This window comes from Kryptolebias marmoratus, linkage group LG16 (genome assembly GCF_001649575.2).
Source record: "Kryptolebias marmoratus isolate JLee-2015 linkage group LG16, ASM164957v2, whole genome shotgun sequence".
NCBI classification, from domain to species: domain Eukaryota; kingdom Metazoa; phylum Chordata; class Actinopteri; order Cyprinodontiformes; family Rivulidae; genus Kryptolebias; species Kryptolebias marmoratus.
The window spans coordinates 6,510,407-6,529,496 of NC_051445.1; the positions used below are offsets into that span (position 1 = coordinate 6,510,407).

General features: G+C 39.9%; 3 protein-coding genes across 5 annotated transcripts in view; 2 read left to right on the plus strand and 1 right to left on the minus strand.

Annotated features, from left to right (window-relative positions):
• Nucleotides 1-11,436, plus strand: part of myom3 (myomesin 3) — a 58,350-nt gene extending 46,914 nt beyond the window's left edge. For 2 of the 3 annotated variants that reach the window (XM_037980199.1, XM_017423745.2), the window contains exons 22-37: nucleotides 575-731; nucleotides 1,552-1,658; nucleotides 2,892-2,936; nucleotides 3,086-3,222; nucleotides 4,869-5,013; nucleotides 5,832-5,891; nucleotides 6,466-6,533; nucleotides 7,276-7,386; nucleotides 7,648-7,735; nucleotides 7,900-7,938; nucleotides 8,144-8,249; nucleotides 9,418-9,581; nucleotides 9,674-9,710; nucleotides 9,904-9,926; nucleotides 10,004-10,059; nucleotides 10,135-11,436. In XM_037980199.1, coding sequence (XP_037836127.1) covers nucleotides 575-731; nucleotides 1,552-1,658; nucleotides 2,892-2,936; nucleotides 3,086-3,222; nucleotides 4,869-5,013; nucleotides 5,832-5,891; nucleotides 6,466-6,533; nucleotides 7,276-7,386; nucleotides 7,648-7,735; nucleotides 7,900-7,938; nucleotides 8,144-8,249; nucleotides 9,418-9,581; nucleotides 9,674-9,710; nucleotides 9,904-9,926; nucleotides 10,004-10,059; nucleotides 10,135-10,404 — 1,613 coding nt within the window. In that variant the 3' untranslated portion in view covers nucleotides 10,405-11,436. Of the gene's footprint in view, nucleotides 1-574; nucleotides 732-1,551; nucleotides 1,659-2,891; nucleotides 2,937-3,085; nucleotides 3,223-4,868; nucleotides 5,014-5,831; nucleotides 5,892-6,465; nucleotides 6,534-7,275; nucleotides 7,387-7,647; nucleotides 7,736-7,899; nucleotides 7,939-8,143; nucleotides 8,250-9,417; nucleotides 9,582-9,673; nucleotides 9,813-9,903; nucleotides 9,927-10,003; nucleotides 10,060-10,134 lie in introns of those variants that run through there. The other variant, XR_005234193.1, reaches the window with a different exon arrangement.
• A 612-nt stretch (nucleotides 11,437-12,048) lies between these two features.
• Nucleotides 12,049-13,179, plus strand: fabp10a (fatty acid binding protein 10a, liver basic). Its single transcript, XM_017423747.3, has 4 exons — nucleotides 12,049-12,208; nucleotides 12,319-12,491; nucleotides 12,889-12,978; nucleotides 13,074-13,179. The coding sequence occupies exons 1-4, from the start codon at nucleotides 12,142-12,144 to the stop codon at nucleotides 13,122-13,124; spliced, it is 381 nt and encodes a 126-aa protein (XP_017279236.1). The 5' UTR covers nucleotides 12,049-12,141; the 3' UTR covers nucleotides 13,125-13,179.
• A 796-nt stretch (nucleotides 13,180-13,975) lies between these two features.
• On the minus strand, nucleotides 13,976-17,711 carry pnrc2 (proline-rich nuclear receptor coactivator 2). The gene is made up of 3 exons (XM_017423746.3): nucleotides 17,512-17,711; nucleotides 16,816-17,034; nucleotides 13,976-16,584 (listed from the first exon to the last, which is right to left on the minus strand). Exon 3 carries the CDS (start codon nucleotides 16,562-16,564, stop codon nucleotides 16,094-16,096), a length of 471 nt encoding a protein of 156 aa, XP_017279235.1. The 5' UTR covers nucleotides 16,565-16,584; nucleotides 16,816-17,034; nucleotides 17,512-17,711; the 3' UTR covers nucleotides 13,976-16,093.
• Between the last annotated feature and the right edge of the window lie 1,379 nt (nucleotides 17,712-19,090).

Sequence of the window (19,090 nt, forward strand, 5' to 3'; positions counted from 1 at the left end):
CACAGAAATAAATCAAATTCTGGCTGATGAAAAGGTTTAAAACATTTACTGAAGCATTGCTTTTCTTGTTTGCTTGTTTGGTCAAGAGATGCCACGTTTAAGAGCTGAATCAGACATGAAATGTTAGATTTTTGTCTATTAAATATGAATTTAAAAAACTGATATATTGGCATTAAAAAGAAGACAAGAAACAAGACGCTAGCAAACTTCTTTTCATTTAATCCTCATAAAAAGACATCAAATAAACAAATTTCCCAAAGAAAAGGTTGAATTATTCCTTTAAATGCTGTGGCAACGTTGACATTATACAACACATGCACCACCAAATAAAATACTTCTAACACTATTCATGTAGATGTCAGAATATGGAACAAAATCATGCTTTATAAAAGCAGGTCTAACATATATTTATGTAAGACAAATAATTCACACATCCCAAACTACAAAGACATGAGACAAAGGACTTCTGAGGTTAGAATAGATGATGAAATTTTAAAAAATGTTGACATTTTTAAACAAATTCTGCATTTAAATGAAATCGCTGCGTCTTGTCAAATGTCTCCTTTGTTCTCAGGCACCAGAGACATTGAGGTCGGTGTGGACGATGATGGGTTTATATTTTTGGGCTTCGAGGCTGTTGAGATGAACGACGAGAGCAAGTTCCTCTGGAGCAAGAATTACACAGAGCCGACCGACGCAGAGAGAACAAAAACTGAGACCAGACAGAACAGGTGGGCTGGTCCGAATGTCAGTTTGAACCGGGACTTAAATCTCACCAGTCTGTTACCTTCATTTCTTCTTTTGTCCAGAAGGGAACAAACACAGGAAAAGGCTTCAAACTAACCAGGAATGTGACAAATTATTATTATTATTTGTTTCATTATGAAATGTTTCTCTCCGAGGTTCCAGCTCACTCATGATTCTAGTCTTCTGAAGCCGGTAAAACTAAGAAACTGCTTTTTCTGAAAAGATGCAGCGAGAACGCCGAGTGCTAAAAGCTGAAACTAGTTTGTTTAAGCTAAAAGAAGCAGAATACTAGCTGAAGATGCTACCTCAAATTAGCAACAGGCTGAATAAAAGCTAAAAGTAGTGAAAAGCTAGTTAAGAGTAACAAAAGACTAGCTAAAAACTGAAAATAACAAAATTCAAATTAGCATAAGAAAGCAAAGAATAGAGCAAGTTTGCTGATGTTCAGATGGAACTTAAAATAATTCAATGCATTTCTATGGGGAGATTTGAATTAATTAATGTTAAATATTTTAAAAAGTATAAATATTACAAATCCCAAAAGTCCTAGCGTCCATCTCCTAAATGAGCGGAGCATTTTGATATGTGAATAGGTAAATCAGCACAAAGTCTGCAGAGGTGGGTAGATTACAAACAGGAAAACAATGGTGTGAATCAGCGATCGCCCGATTATCATTTGTTTTAGGAACGCTTAGATGTCAGAACGGATTTACGGCACAAAGTCTGATTGCTGCCAGCGGTGAGGTGGACAGATGAACAAGGAGCTCTGCACATACATCTGTCACTTTTTAATTTGTCTGTCAGGTCAGTTCTCACCTTCACAGACCCGTCTGAGGAGGATCTGGGTTTGTACACGGTGGAGCTGAGTGACGTGCCGCAGATATCAGCCAGCTACGATTTCACCGCTGAAGGTAAAAGTTTTACATTTTAATTTTAAACAGCATGGAAGGCTTACAGCATGTTAGAAAGCGTCAGTTTAATTAATTCTGTTTTGTATTGCACCATATCACAACAGAAGTAATTTCAGGGCGCTGTACAAAAACTCTCACATGCATTATTAAAACCAGTTAGTAAAAGTTATCTGTTTAATGAAGTCAGCAGGTTGTGTTGAAGCTTCACTTCGTCACAGTTTCCCATCCTGAGCAGCACATAGGCGACAGTGGAAGGGGAAAACTTCCTTTTAACAGGAAGAAACCTCCAGCAAAACCAGAACCAGAACCAGGCTCAGGACGAGCGGCCATCTGCTTCGACCTTTGAGAGGACAGGAAAGAGACACAGACAGACAAACACAGAATGACTGGTTCAGGTGTGGTTTCTATGGTCCAGGTGTGGTTTCTATGGTCCAAGTGTAGTTTCTATGGTCCAGATGTGGTTTCTATGGTCCAGGTGTGGTTTCTATGGTCCAAGTGTAGTTTCTATGGTCCAGATGTGGTTTCTATGGTCCAGATGTGGTTTCTATGGTCCAGGATTGGTTTCTATGGAGAAAAAAAAAACAAAGAAAAACACATGTTAATGATAGAAATAATTACAAATACAAACACGCAGACAGACAGCAGCAGAGTGAGGAAATGTGGTCGGTTTGTCCTCCAGCAGTCTGAGCCTATAGCAGCATAGCTCAGGAAACCCAAACCAACCCTAACTATAGGATTTATAAAAAGGAAAGTCTTTAAGCAGACAGGATGTCAGCCTCAGACAGAAACTGGAAGTTGGTTCAACAAGAGAAGAGCCTGAGAACTGAAAGCTCTGCCTCCTGTTCTACTTTTAGAAACTCTAGGAACCACAAGTAAACCAGCAGTCTGAGAGCCAAGTGCTCTGTTAGGAAAATATGGAACAATAAGATCTTTAATAAAAGATGGAGCTTGGTCTTTGAGAGCTTTGTATGTTAGAAGTAACAGCCACAGAGGAGGAAAAAAAACAGGATTTCAGCTGGGATTTGAGTTACTGACAGCAGCAACAATCTGGAGTGTTTTATTTGAGGGATTAATAGACTTTCCTCTCAAGCTGCCACTTCTACAAGGTCACCTGTTCACCTACGCATGTTTTCAATCAGCTTTCCTGTTCTGCTCGCTGATATTCTGACAACAAAACAGTCTGGACCGAATATTAATTCAGCTTTTTTTTTGTATATATATAATCTTTTTCAGACCTTGAACGTCTGAAAGAACTCAGCTGGCAAGTCAGAAATCCCTGTATGTACCTCTGCTGTAATCACTGTTGATTTGTTTATGACTTGAATCATCCAGTTGGTGCTTATATGATTTACTGTTTCAGAATTGCATTCAGAGCAGATGTTTTGACACGATCCGATGTGTTTGCGGTTGATCTCCTCTCTTTGCAGTGATTGCTCTGAAGTCGGGCTGGCAGGTGGAGGTTTCTGAGAAGGGCGCCATGCGTCTTTGGCTTCAGACCGAGAGTTTGAGTGATTCTGCCGAGCTCCGCCTCATCTGCAACGACCGGGAAATCTCCAGCACCCCAGTAGGTCATCCAGAAAAAACAAAAAACCCTCCTCCACAGTTCAGGAAGACAAAGAGTCGTCAGCAAGCACCTTAGGAACAAATCAGGTTTCTGTTTGGGCTTCAGCGGTTGATCCTTTCTGAAACTGCTGACATGTTGGTTGATAAATTGGAGTCAATGAGGTTTAATTCACTCGTCCCAAGAGGAGTTACTGTCAGAGTCTTTATCTGGAGACAGTTAGCTTCATTTATTCAGAAGCCTGTTTTAGAAAAAGAACAAAAATATTTCAACTGGAAGACTATTTCTGCTCTTGTGAATGTTCGTTTTTACCAAAGCTAAATAAAAGTAGAATTTTTTATATAACGTTTAAGACAAAAACAGAAACAATTCAAAGCCTGGCAGTCCTTGAAGCTTGAACCATGCTGGTTTAAGCTAAGATCATCTTATGTTGTAGGAAACCTTGGGGGGGAGGGGGGGGATGTTAACCACAATCTGATGTGATACCACAAGACTTTACACTCAGAGTATGTGCTGTGAATGACTCTCAGCTACTACCACAGCAAATTATAAGTCTGTATCTGTAAAACTGACTGAGCTGTGAGCATTTTCAGTTCAGTGTGTTCAGGATCAGTTGGCTGTGGCAGCCATCTTGAATCAGGTTGTAGAAGTACATCCAGCAGTCACTTCATTAAAACTCATCCAGCGGTTCATGAGACGCTTTGATGACAAACACAAGCCAAAACACGACCGCTCCGCCTTCGCCTTTCAGCGGCGGGTGAAAATAAATTAGATGAAATTTTCTATTAAAAATCTGTATGTTTGCACTGAGTTTGTCAGAGGAGGCTGCAGCAACAACAAAATGGAAACACTCTCACCTTATTGCTCACAAATGATGTTTTACTTTTCAAACATGAAATGTGAAACAGAAGTGACTTTGTCAGCCACTTTAAAACGGAATGTGAGCCAGGGTGACCCCCCCCCCCCCTCAAAAAAAGGAACATCATAATCATTGAGGAACACAAACTGCAAGTGAACAAACATATTTAGCATAAATATACGTTATGACAGCAAATTCAAAATAATCAGCACCAGCGTGTGGGTTATTGAACCGTGCTGCACCGAGGTGGCCACAGGGAAAACAACACAGAATATTTATTACAGTTTCCCAACTTTGGCAGCTCGGCTCTGTGATGTGTTTGTGTGCGGCTGCTTTACATTCAGCAGCTTCCAGTCGTGTTTCACTTTCATTTATTCCATTATTTTCCAATATCACAGCTCCATCTGAACAGTACTGATTATACATTATTCCTAAATGATCACAGCTGAGGTTTGCAAATTCAAAAGCCATTTAGCTGATTAGAGCCCTTGGGCTTGCCGTATATCACAAATCACAGCCACCGCCGAGGCCCATCAACATGCACGGCGTACACTCAACCTGATGAACATAAAAGCCACGAAAATGAGCTGAAGGTCTGCCGCTTCCTGCGCGTCGCTGTCTGTTTGTGTGTTTACATGTTCCAGAAAACAGAAATGTTTTATCTGCGGAGTGCAGATGTTATTTCAGGCTCTTTGCTCTCTGATTCATGATGTTGTCTCCTGTGGGATCGTCTGCCTGCTGATGAGCAGGCGAGCGCTGCACTCAGTAACATTTGTTTGCTCTTTTGCAGCACCGTAGGATCAACTTTGACAAGGCCAAAGGTCTGGTGGAGATATTGTTTGATCAGCTCTCTCAGGACGACGAGGGCTCGTACACGGCTCAGCTGAGGGATGGCCGGGCCAAGAACCAGTGCACTTTGGTCTTCGTGGATCAAAGTATGTCATCTAATCATTTCGGCCACCAAACTGTCCCGTTCCCCGCAAAACACATCACAGTGAAACAGCAGCTCTAATTAACCGGAACAAGTCGGAATAAATATCTCAACTGCTGAAATCTGTTAAAGCTGAAGCTGAGTTGTTGAAGTTAAAACGAGCTGAACTGAAGCTAAAATCATCTGAACAAACCATCGAATTATCAGAAAGCAAGCTAAACTGAGCAGAAAGCTAAAACCAGCTTAACAATAGCTGAAAGCTAAAACAAGCAAAACAGTAGTAAAAAGTTAAAATTAGCAGAAGAATGCCTAATAGCTAAAATAAAATTAACAAAATAAAAGCTGAAACTATCGGAACAAGAGCTAAAAACTAAAACAAGCAAAATATAGCTATAAGCTAAAATTAGCAGAACACTAGCTAAAAGCTAAAACTAACAGAACAATAGCTAAAAGCTAAGAGAGAACAATGTTTTGGAGGAACTGAAGCGATGATGTGTTTCTATGGGGGAATTTTATTTCAATTTAAAGGTAAATTCTTTGAAAACTATAAAAGTTACAAAAAGCTAAAGTCATAGCTCACTGTTTCCGATCAAGCTGAACGTTTTGATCTATGAAGGTTAAAAAAGCTCAAAGTTTGCAAAAGTAGTTTGTAAAAATTATGGAATAAACTATAAACAGAAATGCTGACTCAGTAAAATAAAAACACAACATTCAAACTGTTTTAACACAAACCTTAGCCTACAGAGATTCTATTTTTAGGGACAGGTTTGCAAACTTGGGTTTATTTTACACAGTTTGAGGTTTGATTTTGTGTCTTGTTAGAGTTTCGGGAAACTCTGGCCTTGGCTGACGCAAATCGACGGGAAATTCAGAGAAAAGCAGGTGAGAGCGCCATACAGCTAAAAAAACTGATAAACATTCATGAATCATAACAAATTACTGAATTAATCCCAGTCACGCCAGGTACTGAGTGTTCTTTTGCCTTTATACATTCAGCAGTTGTGTTATATTTTTGCTAATCTGTAGTGTTTAATTAAAAATAAACATAAATAAATCATCTCGCTCAGACCTTGTAAAATTTCAGCATGGAATCCAGAAATGTGTGAAGCTGTGTGCTGACGAGCGGCCTGTTTTCATCGTCCTTCTCCTCCAGTAGGTTTGTGTGTGCAGAGGCCAATGTCCCAGAGTGTCGCACACCACACCGAACAACTCAAAGGGCAAAGAGCACATTTTTGTTCAATATATGTAAATAAAATTAAATAAAATAAACGTGAAGATGGTTTCTACCGGGTCATGTTATATTTTTGTTAGTTATTCTTTCTCTTGTTTATCACATTGCTATAATTTGACCTGATAAATATTTGTAAGATTCTCTGTTGTTTGTTCTGAATGATAACTGCTCGATGGTTACTGGTTTTGCAGTCCAGCTTTATAATCACTTGTTGTGTTTCCCAAGGACCTTATTTCCAGGAATATTTGACATGGAGTGTGAATGAGGACTGTGAGTTAACTATAAAGTGCAAGGTACTTTGATATTTTACGTGCATACATGTGAACTTATTGTCTGTCTTTAAATGATTTATGTTGGGGGTCAGTAACCTGAATAAGGCCACAAAATCAAACAGGAGCAGTAAAGATGCACATTTTTGCCAAACTTGAATAAAATTTCCCAGATCTAGATGTGAATCTGAACAGTTTAAATCAACAGAATTTTGATCCACGCCAAAAAAAAATAGTTCTTTGTTTTTTTGTCTCCTTAGCTTTATTAAAACTTGATCTGAGTATTTTGTAGTTTTTCCAAAATCCTGCAAATGAAAGATGAGTCTTTTTAGTGCCACGATTTGTTCAGTCTTGTTGTAAAACCAGCCTTCCTCTTTAATACGTCTCTTAATATGTTTCAGTTATTGAGATCTGGACACACACAAAATCAAATATTTCAAGTATTTTTATTTTTTATTTAACTCAAACTACCTTCAAATCTGTTCTTAAAACTTTCTTGTTTTTTGTAAAGCACTTTGTGACACTAATAATAAATAATACTTGCAAATAATATGTTATTATTATTACTTATCTCCAAGTTCTCAGTGGAAATGGTTTGACTTTTATTAGACTTTGTCTCCTTAAAGTATCTTTATCATTTATTAAAGAAATTGTAATCCTACAAATAGCTAAAACATTAATTAGAAACCATGTAAGGCTTTTAGAAGAAACTGAATATAAAACAATGACTGGTCTGGTTTTAGATGTGTTGTGTATCTCTCCACAGGTGACAAACACAAAGAAGGACACGACTCTGAAGTGGTTTAAAGAAGGGCTGGAAATAAAGGAGGTTTTTTATGATCCGACATCAGGAATCAGCTCAGTCTCCATCCCACAGGTATTTCAAACGATACTCCTGCCCCGGTCTGTTTGCAGATGGGATCATTTTAGCATTCATAAACTGTAGATGGTGTAAACAAACAAACAAAATAAATAAGTAAACAGAGCGGCAGACAGTTAATGTTTAAAAGATTTCACACACAGAAGCTCCTGGGTTCACCTTCAAATGAGTTTCAGGGTTAATTTGGCCTGGAAGTAAAAGTTATTTTGCTTGTTTTCCGGAGAATTAAAAGATTAATTAGAATTATTTTTGCCTCAGGTTACAAAGAGAGAAGCCGGCTCGTACAGAGCTGTGGTGTCAGACGGCAGAGGACAGGATGTCAGCACCCTGGAGTTACTGAACGACGGTGAGACGTAGCCTCCTGTCCACAAACAAAAACACTTTATTCTTTCAGAACGGAAAGGAGGGGATTCGTTTCCTTCCTACTCGTGTGTTTAGTGTTTACAGAGTTCCAGCAGCAGTATAATAAGCTCTCTGAAGGCTTAATTCCTATTTAATTTTTATTTTCAGAGTATGACAAGCTTCTCCAGCAGCTGAGTAAACAATGTGGTGAGTTCTAATTATTTAGAGGAACATTATTGTGCAATGTGGTGAGTTTAATACACCAGAGAACGGTGCTGGTTCACTGTGGCTTTATGCTTTATCTGTTGCACTCCTTTGATAGGAAAAATAATATAAGTTTTAAATTGCACTGGAAACTTGAGATATATGCAAACACAAGCTTTAAGTAACAAAGAGTCCTGATGGTCTGCAGCTCTGTCAGCTGGTCCGCTGAGGATTCAGAGCACCGCTGAAGGTTTCAGGCTCTACTGCGCTCTCAAATACTACATTAACTCCCTGAAGACGAGCTGGTTCTTCAGGTGAGTCCACATCCAGCATCCTGTCAGCAGCTAATGCTAACAATCATTTCTGGATCAAACTGAATACGCAGATTTGAGTAAAGTAGTAGTTTTTCTGGCTGTAGGGAGGGGACGTCTCACTGTCTGTACAAACCAAACAAATATCACATCTCAGATATAATCAGTAAAATATTCATTCAATTGTTTTAATCAGATAAATTATTCAACACACACCACTCGTCTTAACTAGCATTAGTGAAATCCACAGAACTTACTGTTTTAGATACGTTTCTGATCATTTTAGCCACAGAAAATCTTCATCTGTATGATGATGAAAACAGAACAATGAAGGTTTTGTCAGAAGAAGCTGAAAGATGAAAGAAAATAATAACAACTCCATTAGAATATTTTAATGCATCAACTTTCTTAGCAAGTGTTTCCCTGATAATACTTGTTTAAAACTGTTTCTTTTAAAAAAAACATGATATACTCAAGCTTTGGAGTGTAGCTTGCTTTTTCAGTAAGGCTGGTGGCGCCATCTGCTGGACAATTTGAAGAACAGCAGAGACACAAAGTTCATCTTCTGAATGTTGAGCAAAGAATAACTGCTGAACCTGAAACTGTTTGTTAAAACAGTTTCCTTTTTTTAGGATTTTAGTATCTAAAAGATAAAAACACAAAAACTGTAGCAAAAGATAAAAGTAGCCAAATAGTGGTTAAAAGGTTAAATTAGCAAAACGATAACTAAAAGTAGCAAATGCAGATAAAAATAAAGCAAGTATGCTGAAGCAGATTTTAAAGAGAACACCATTTTGGAAGGATTGAAGTGATCTCACTGTGTTTCTATGGGGAGTCATATTTTAAATAAAGGTAAATATTTAAAACAATAAAAACGTTACAAGCTGACTGTTTTGATATAAGGAATAAAACAGCACAAAGTGTGCAGAAGAAGCTTGACTCACACAATAACCATCAGCAAATCTTGTTTTTTTTAACCATTTCTCCACACAAAAATGTATAAAGGTTTTTCACTGTTAATAGATAATGGCATCTAACATGTTACTTCAAATCTCCTCGTTGTGTTTCATTATAACCAGAAGGAAAAGTGGCGTTGTCAAAATAAACATTTGTGGTTTCGTCTCAGAGAAGTGGAGTAACTGTTGATCTGTGGCTCGTCCGTTTCCTGCAGGGAGAAGAGGATTGATCAGGACGCCAGGACGAAGCCCGGCAGCAGCATGCAGAAAGTCTGGATCGACATCTCCAACCCGACGGAGAACGATAAAGGCAAATACACCTTAGAGATGTTTGACGGCAAAGAGACGCACAAAGGATTGTTTGAACTGTCCGGAGAAGGTGGGTGGAAATAAGTCTGGGTGAAAACATAACTTCCTGTGAGAACCGGAATGATTACATGTTGTTTTTTATTCTCATTCACGTCATCCCAGTTTTTGCTGAAGCCTTGCTGGAGCACCAGAGGCTGAAGTAAGGGCTGAGCTCCGTGTGTTAAAGGAGTTATCTTGCATGATTTGCTGTGACACTAACAAAAACACTGCTGAAGCAGAATAACAAGTTCCAAACAGATCTGTAAGTTGCTGCTTTGCTATATTTAAAAAAACAGATTATTGTGCTACACTGTCATGTCACATTAACTTTACCCTTTGGTTTCAACCCTCAGGCAGCTGGCCATTGCTGAGAAAAGTGAGTCTCACGTTGATGAAGATTAAAAGATTCCTCCAGGATCTTGGCTCAGTTATTGTCTCCTGTTCTTCCCACAGATCGAGCCAAAGTAACCAAAGGTCTTCCAGACGTTGTAGCCATCATGGAGGGCAAGGTCTGACACTGATCATCGGCGGTTGCAGTGATTTCATACATGAGCTGCCATGTTTCTGTTTCCTTCTCTCTTCAGTCCCTGTGCCTGACGTGCTTCATCGATGGCGACCCGGCTCCAGAGATCTTCTGGCTTCGGAACGACAGGGAGATCCCGGACCAGGCCCAGTTCACCATCACGAAGGAGCCCAAACGCAGCTCCATCACCATCAACAAGGTCAACACGGAAGATTCTGGGAAGTACAGCATTTTTGTGTGCAACAAACATGGGTCTGAAACAGCTGACGTGACCGTGAGCGTCTACAAGCAGGGAGACAAACCTCCAGCTAACGCAGTCGAGATGGTTTAAGACTGCAGACAGGCAGAATGTCAGGTTTTTAATAAAAATTTAAACTCAGATAGTCGACTAAGTTTGGATTGGTATTCATTGAAATTAAATGTGCATCATAAAATAAGACAAATTATTCTTCGTCCCACAAATAATACAAACTGTTTTGTTCAGTTAATTACTGGTGCAACCACCTCACTCAGTATTTTTATTCTAACAGACGTCAGCATGGCGTGATTAACTTATATAACAGTTTTTTGTTGATTTATTTTTTGTTTTTCACAAAATGAGGCTGCTGTGATGTATTTTGGCTCATTAAATTTGAAATATAGCTTTGTTTTCTGTTTAGTGTTCTTTATTCTTGCTAACATTTAAGGACATCTGGCATCCAACAAACAAATTTAAAATAATTTCTTCTCACAAAGAATCTATATTGTCTTGTAAACGGCTCACTTTAGTCACTTATTAACCCAAGAAGGTTTTTGCTAGCCTGCTCAGGAAAACAACATTGATTTATTTTTCCTGCTGATCTAAGCCTTAGCTCATCATTTTATCGTTGACATTAAAAAGTCCGAGTCAGGATCTGTGGGTTCTGTTGCTGAGCTGATGTGTTTCATTATCTCCTAGTTGGGTCGGTTTGGCTTTTATTTGCATCCCTGGATTTGATCAAACTCTGTGAACTCTATTCTTGCCCTGTTTTAATTTTGTTTTCTGCTTTTACCCTCCTGGTCTGAATCTCAGTATATCATTTGTCTTCATGCGGTCTTCCCCTCAGTACAGCTGTGTGCCTCGTTTTGCTCCTGAGCTCCTCTTTGGTTTCGAATTTGCCAACAAAAATACCTTTTGGTTTTTTGAATTATTTTTTTTTTGCCCGGCCTGGTAGCTAGCAGATCCTGCATTTGGTTCCTTTTCTTTCAACTATAGATCACAACAATCAGTTACTCAAAATGTCTCAGTTGTGCAGCTGATGCATGTAACTTCAGTCTTTATCTGCCTGTAGCTGCAAAGTCTGAACCTTTGGCAGATGTGAATAAAGCCATTTCCATTAATCTGCTCTATTTCTCTCTTCTCTATTTTCGATCTATAAACTTTGAATATTGAGAAACTGTGGACGACGGGTTACTTTGTGTATAATTTTGAACCTTCGAACCAGTTTGAAAGCAAACAGTCCTTTGGGTCGCTCACCTTACAGTCGGGCCGTGTTGTGTCAGGTAGATCCAAGTTCGGAGGTTCAACAGTACACCGAGGACAGGCTGCTAGTGGGCAGGAAATTTAACGAAAATCACATGTTAATTAAAGCTGATTGAAGTAAAGTTAATACACATATAAAACAAAATGGTTTTGCATTTTCTGGGTTCTCAAAAGTTCTAAAATTTCTTTGCTGTCTCTTCTTCTTCTGCATCCTGCCCTGCGTTCACCACAAACACAGCAGCTACGGAAAAAAACTTATGTAACCATTTAGCTTGTAATAAACCCAGTAAGCAGATATTGTGTGTAGTGCACTAAAATATTTAAATGTTTCCTCAGTGTAGGATGAAGGCTGGCCACACAGGAGTAATTGAACTCCAGGTTGTTCAAACAGTTGTGATTACCTCAGAGGATCTTGTTACTCATTAGCCACAGTAGTCTGCACCCTAATCCTCGGGGTATAAGAAGGTGTGGGTGTCCGCTCACCACCTTCACATTGTGTCGAGCTTCACACAACTGTCTCAGCCTCCAGCCACCTTGGTGAAGGACAACCCTGACCCTCCCGAGAACATGGACTTCAGTGGAACATGGCAGGTCTACGCTCAGGAAAACTATGAGGAGTTCCTCAAGGCCATGGGTGAGGAAACCATTAGTTTTTTTACACTTTGTGACTCAAACTTCAACAGTAAAGACACTCGTAATTCAATCAATATGCACCGGATATCAAAATTATCTTCTACTTGACAGAACTCCCAGAAGACGTGATCAAGATGGCGAAGGACGTCAAACCGATCACTGAGATCAAACAGAAGGGCAACGACTTTGTCATCACCTCCAAGACACCTGGGAAAACGGTGACAAACTCCTTCACCATCGGCAAGGAGACTGAAATTACCACCATGGATGGCAAGAAGCTAAAGGTGATTTCATGTTTATTACTTAAACTGCAACAAACACAGCCACTTTAAGCCTGAGAAGAAATGATGTCTAATACGTTGAATAAACGTAGAGTAACAGACAATAATGCCCACTGAGAAGTACAAAGGTCGGGTTTTCTGGGAATAAATAAAACCTGCTTTTGTTTAACAAAACGTCTTGTGACACTTCCAGGTTATATACTCCTCTTTTTGCGTCAAATATTTGACACAATCTTCAGAAATAATGATTATCTGTCTGCAGCACTTTTATATCCCATAACCGAGACTGATTCAAGACTTCCTGACACTGTTTTGCTAAGCTTCGGATGGACTCTAACAGCTCTTCTGAGGGATGGTTAATGTTATATAACTGAACTGTCTCCTTGTCTGACCCCCTCAGTGCACTGTTAATCTGGAAGGAGGCAAACTGGTCTGCAACACTGGCAAAGTCCGTCACATCCAGGAGCTGAAGGGAGGAGAGATGATTGAGGTATGTCAGGAATCCTGCAGACCTCCTGAAATCCTCCTGGTTTTCTTACATATTCAAGTTAAACGGGTTTCTCTTTTTGTTTTTTTCCCGTTTAGACTATGACCACGGGCTCAACAACTCTCATCAGGATAAGCAAAAAGATTTAAGTCTGGTGGTATAAAGAAATACAATGTTTATTTAAATAAAAAGTGATTACTGTGAGGTTTCTATGGTTCTTTGTGTACGCTTTACAGGCGGTCACGACACGTTTGTTTCTGACCTGTAAGAGAGGGCGAACCAGCTGCAAAGAGAGGTATATATTGAGTGCTGCCCTTTAAAGGTGGCTCACATGAAAGGTTAATGAGAAAACGTTTGTACCCGACAGAACCTGATCACCCTCCATTCATTTATCCTGCAGCGTCTGACATCAGGTACCCTGGTGGATTCAATTTAATCTTCTTAAAAAATAACCTTCATAATCCTTCGTGTGATCAGCTGAAGAGGCCAGTACTTGGTCCATGTCTGATGTTTGGGGTAATTAATGCTAATCAAAATTTAGATGTAATAATCAAAAAGCATCATCATCAACACATCTTCCTAACACGGATGTTGCTTCAGTCTGATTTTATTTCTGGCATCCTATCAAAATAAAAATCTGAGCACGTTGCTCTTCCTACAGGGAATTTAAGCTAAAATTCAGCACATAAATGCCTGTTGCCATGGTAATCCAGGAAGATTAAGTTTATGCAAATCATTAATCTTGCCTCCAAGTTGTTCATAAACGTATACATGAATATACTGTATTCTGCCTTTATCTCCTGGGTAAAAAATCTTAAATTTACAGCTAATTAAGTCTATAATTATTGCATCTTGTACAGTTCATAGATATTTAGGATATTTTTTGCTTTAAAGCTGAACTTTGTATGTGTAAATATCCTGAAAGGCTACACTGAGTTCAAATAAATAAATCATTTCACTAATAAAGTTCACAAACACAAAGTAAACACAAACAAATGTGTAGGGGGGAAGGGAAGAGATTTATTCTTTTTTTTTTACACTTTGTCATCAATTTATAGCACATTCTTTTACATTTTTGAACACTAATTGACACCAATCTTAAAACGGGGCACATCTTGAAATCATCAGTGACTGTGTATCAGAGGGACAAATTAGCAGCCAATTATTTTGATTTATAAATTTAAAATAAGGAGACGTTGCCGTGTAAGAGAAAAGGGTTTTCCATGAACAAAAATGAAGGCAGTACTTTAAAACAGCATTGAGTCCAATTCAACTGTCGGCAGACGGAAGAACAGCCGAGAGGTGAAAGGGACGAGGTTCTGATGATAGGTACCAAATGAGAGGTCAGCAAAAGTTTAAACTTAGGCACAAAAATCTGCTTATAAAAAGGTGTCAGGCTCACCAACAGTAAGCCTGTCAGAAACTCAAATCCTTACATACGCAAGTCTCCTTAAGTCCAATTGATGTTTCATAGCAACTTTATCAAATATGCACTTTGCATCTTTCACCCTGCACTGTGTAATACAAAACAATAAAAAACATGTGCAAGATCTTTGTAAAGATAACAGTGCAGGAGTACTGATAAATGCTATTGGCAGGGATTTTTTTGTTGTTTTTTTTAACAAAAATATTCTTTCATATTGAAGACACGTCCTTAGCATGTCTTTTACATTCATCGTTATTACTAAAAATACTTTTGTCATACAGGCGTCAAACTCTGCCTGTAAATGTACATATGCTACAAGTACTTTATACATTTCATTATTTACATGGCTCTTGAATACAATACTTTGTTTTGTTATTTTTATGCTGGCGCTAAGCAGCTTCAATTCTGCGAAGAGAAAACAGAACAACAGAGGACAAAAATAGAGAATTCATAAGATAGTCCATTGCATCGCCACCACTTTCCATAGCATCCTAGCCTGTTATTCAGGGTGAAAAGTCTTGATTACAGTGCAAGAGGGTAAACAATAAGCAGCAACAAGAGGCTACAAGGGCACAGAACCAGATGGTCAGTCTCATGTATTCAGTTTTTAAGCCCCCTGGGCCACTTCCCTCCACAAAAGCTCCTCAGTTCTGCCTCACTTCAGGCGCAGATGCACGCAGCCAACCGGACCCCCTCGTGCGAGTCGGGTCCTCTTCCGCAGGTTAAGGCTGCAGCTGTGCTGTGAAGAGGCAGGAACTGGAGGGGGGAGTAACAGTACTGATTGAAATGAATGAACAGTCGGGTGATGTTGATCCATTCACCGTCAAGGCTGGCAAGACAAAGGGAGTGGAAACTACGCCAACCATAAAGACGGTGTCAAAAAATTCATTTAACAAAACAGATAAAACACAGCTTTGGTTACACACAGTGCTTCAACCACTTTTCAACCACAATAAGGACTCGTACAAAATAATGCTATGATAGAGTGTTGTGGACGTCAGGCATACTCAACTCCTATAGTGCATCTGCGCACAGCGCAATAAAAAAAGGGTACAGGAGTTGGTGGTCCGAGGTCCATGTGCTATGGTCTCTTACGAGCCTTCGAGGTTAGTCTTTCAACCTGAACTTAGACACTAGCTCATATCCAATGCAATAGCTTTTTCCTTGCAGAACTGCGGTTGAGTGCTTTTTTAAAAAAAAAAAAAAAAAAATGAAAATGATGTAAAAGCTAAAAAAAAATAAGGGGCCCTTAAAAAAATGCTACAAATGCAAACTTCCTTTAGCACCTGAATCTTTGGATGTAACTCCAAAGGCTCAACCTTTAACGAAATAATTGTGTCTGTCCACAGAAATGGACCATAAAAGTAATGGGTTTTACCTGACCTAAAGTACGACCCCTACTACGGGGAGGGAAAAAAAAGCACTCAATCTGCTTCGAAAGCCAACAATAAAAATAACAAAACAAAACAGAAGTAAAAAGAATCCAGTTTGTGATCAGACACAGAAACTGGCTTCACTAAAAGCATCACTATCCAGCAAGGCCACAAGACTGTAATAGCTAATGGATTTTGTCAGCCAAAAGAGAAAAAAAAAAAAGGTGTATTACAGCTTTGAGGTGTTCCTGGTAAGAAAATGCTTCAACAGGGTCCCAGTCTATGCATTGGCTCTATTTGAATGAAGTGAGTATCTAGCTTAAGCCTGCACCTTCAAGAGGCTCTTGAGCTGGAAGGCCATCATCTCCCTGTGGTCACAGGGCCCCATAGGGAAAGACACCCAGTGACTGGGAGGCTTGGGCAACACGCTGGGTGAGGGTGGCTCACTGAACTTAGGCCCTGCATAGCTCGGGCTGCCCTGTGTTGACAGGAGCGTGTTAAGGTGAGACACTGCACCCTCCCAGTTTTGATCGTAGCTGTTGGCAAAACGGACAGAAGCATTCTTCTCAACGGACACGGCCTGCCGCGCCTCTGGAGACCTGTGGTAGGCAGCGCCTTTGTCGCTCCGCCGGAGGCCGTGGTGGTGAAGGCCTCCTGCTCCTCCTACAGATGCTGCTGCGGCGGCTCCGGTCTGGTCGCGGCTTCTCGGCTTGGCCTTGCCAAGCTGGTGGTTCTTCTTGGGGCGTTCAGGGTGGGAAATTGGAATGTTGTACCTCTCTCCGCCTCCCATGTTTTGGTACTACCTGTCACCTGTAGGATTACAAAAAAAAATTAAAGAAACATTATTAAACATGCACAAGTCTTAGAAGGCATCATGACTGGATGTAGTAATAAATCCTAACTAAATGGAGTTAAAATGGCCTCTGTACTGCTCTGTATTCTTAAGAAAAACAAGTGCAGAGGCTACGTGCTGGAGGAGCAGACATTCAGGGCCGCCTGCCCCTCCCCCTCCCCTCCCTGAGCCAAACGGCCTCAGCTCACCTCTTTGTTGTCAGAAAGTGGACGAAACTGAGATCCCTCTTTAATCTTTCACCTCCAACCGGTCCCCAGGTCCTCGAAGTAGGTTTCTGTCTACTTCTCGCTGCACTTGTGTGTCCAGCAAGGTCTGAGGTTTTCATGTGCCAATGATCGTTGTTTTCCCGTGAAGCCGAGCTGAACATCAATTCACCTCGGCGCACGATGCTCCAAGAAGTCGACAACCTTTGAACGCGTGGAAATTACGGTTAGACGTGCAAAACGGGCACGATCGCACACAAAAACTGATCTAAAACACAATCCCGTTATGTAACAAGGCATTAATTATTCCTTACGACGGTGTTGTTCAAAGTGCGTCATCACATGAATCAACAGACAACAAAAACAGGCTTGTTGTTTAATTTTCCTTTGTCGGAGCACATAAATATAAACAGAACTGACGACTAAACACAAGAAAGCAGCTATTACATAAATCAGACGTCCCGATTTTGTTTACTATTATACGCAGCTGTTTTTACGCAGCAAATTTCGATGAAAAAAATATATAAATCATAAGAGACTCGTTTTACTTTACAATTACAAATACATTTTAGAGAAAACAAAAAGCTTTCGCGTCCTGTTTCGCTCTATTTTGGCACCAAACCAAAACAAAGGAGCTGAATTCAATATGGCGACGAGACACCAACTGCTTCTTAGTCTTACCGACTTCCTCAGGCTTTGTTGTTGAAGCCTTTCGTCGAAAATATACGTCTTCAGCCTCTGATATCCCTCAGCAGACTTTGTAGGAAGCACAGCAAGCTATATTTCCTACAAATCCGTCACCCTTCGAGGCTTATGTGCTGTTACCAGTGGCCGTAGAAACGCCACCTCTCCTCTCCTAAACTGATTGCAACAAAATGGAATCTACAGTAGAGATATGTAGTCCGTGCGAGCACGGAGCTGACCAATCACGTACCGAGTGAGAGGCGAACGACCAATCAGAGGGAGGATACGCAGACGCATTCAAGCCTGTTGCCAAGACTGCTGACGTCAATCACTGACCCTCCCCTCTTCTCGTTTGTTGGAGCTCGTGCGATCATTTCCTGAGAGAAGTGAGAAAACAACTCAAAACAGCTGCTTATAGTCGCCTAAATCTCACGCTTTCCAGCTAAAAAATACAAAGAAATGCCCCAATTTGTACACGACACACAATATAACGTTAACACAGACCGTTCTGTGTCATGTAATGTCAACCAAAAAGATAAACACCGTCATATTTTAAGTATAAAGTGCTTAATTATTACCTTTCAAACAGGAAATGACCATCTTTGAGGGGTTTTTTGTAGATTAAATGAGTTGAGCAGATCCACACAGCTGCAACAGGCTATAAAAACAGCAGCAGCTTATGTCTGAAAACCACCCATCCCCCAGCCTTGTCTGGCTTGGTGAGAAAATGTCTTATTGTTTCACTGAAACTCAATCTTCTCTCATTTTTACCACTAGTTTAAAAGTCCCTTAACAATTTTCTATCCTTTAAACAATGTGTGTAATGCGATACTTTATGAGTGTTGTGGGTTAATTGTACTATTTTCTTTTGTCCTTTAAGCTAGTGAAGGAGCTGCAATGCAAACACCTAATATACTGTAAATCTGTGGTAACACATGGAGCTGTAATTTAGTGTGAACCTTTGTTACAATGAGTCATAAAAGTCTCCAGCAGGTGATTGTTTGTGGGGTCATGTTACATATTATTACTGCAGGGAAGATTTATCCATATTTATATTGAAGACTGTTGATTTTACAGTTTTGCAAAGTTTATACTTAGTCTAGTTTAGTTTGAATGATGTTTTGCAGTTTTTTTTTTTTTTACAGTTTTGACCCAACTGTTTTTTTCTCCAAAAGGCCTTGAAAATTTGTTAGAAGTTAACAGAAGCTAGTGTTCGAACAAAAAGGTATTCAAGCTATGAAATCAAACATAAAAAGGGCTACCCTGAACTGTATTAAATGGTTCAGTTTGGAAGAGTTTACTCCAGTAGGTTTCCAGATATAATGATATGGAATTCTGAAATGCAGGTGCGCGTTCAATATAAACAAAGCACTTTTGTCTACATACTTTATTCAACAAATCTGAGTGTTAAGACGTATCATCCATCCATCCATCCATCCATCCATCCATCCATCCACCCATCCATCCATCCATCCATCCATTCTCTTCCGCTTATCCGGGGTCGGGTCGCGGGGGCAGCAGCCTAAGCAGGGAGACCCAGACTTCCCTCTCCCCAGCCACTTGGGCCAGCTCCTCC

Bases quoted from the DNA above. Each gene is read 5' to 3' on its own strand.
- pnrc2 (XM_017423746.3), bottom strand. From the start codon at position 16,564: ATGGGAGGCGGAGAGAGGTACAACATTCCAATTTCCCACCCTGAACGC.
- fabp10a (XM_017423747.3), top strand. From the start codon at position 12,142: ATGGACTTCAGTGGAACATGGCAGGTCTACGCTCAGGAAAACTATGAG. The intron at 12,209-12,318 runs GTGAGGAAACCA...TCTACTTGACAG, and splicing joins GGAGTTCCTCAAGGCCATGG to AACTCCCAGAAGACGTGATC. The intron at 12,492-12,888 runs GTGATTTCATGT...TGACCCCCTCAG, and splicing joins TGGATGGCAAGAAGCTAAAG to TGCACTGTTAATCTGGAAGG.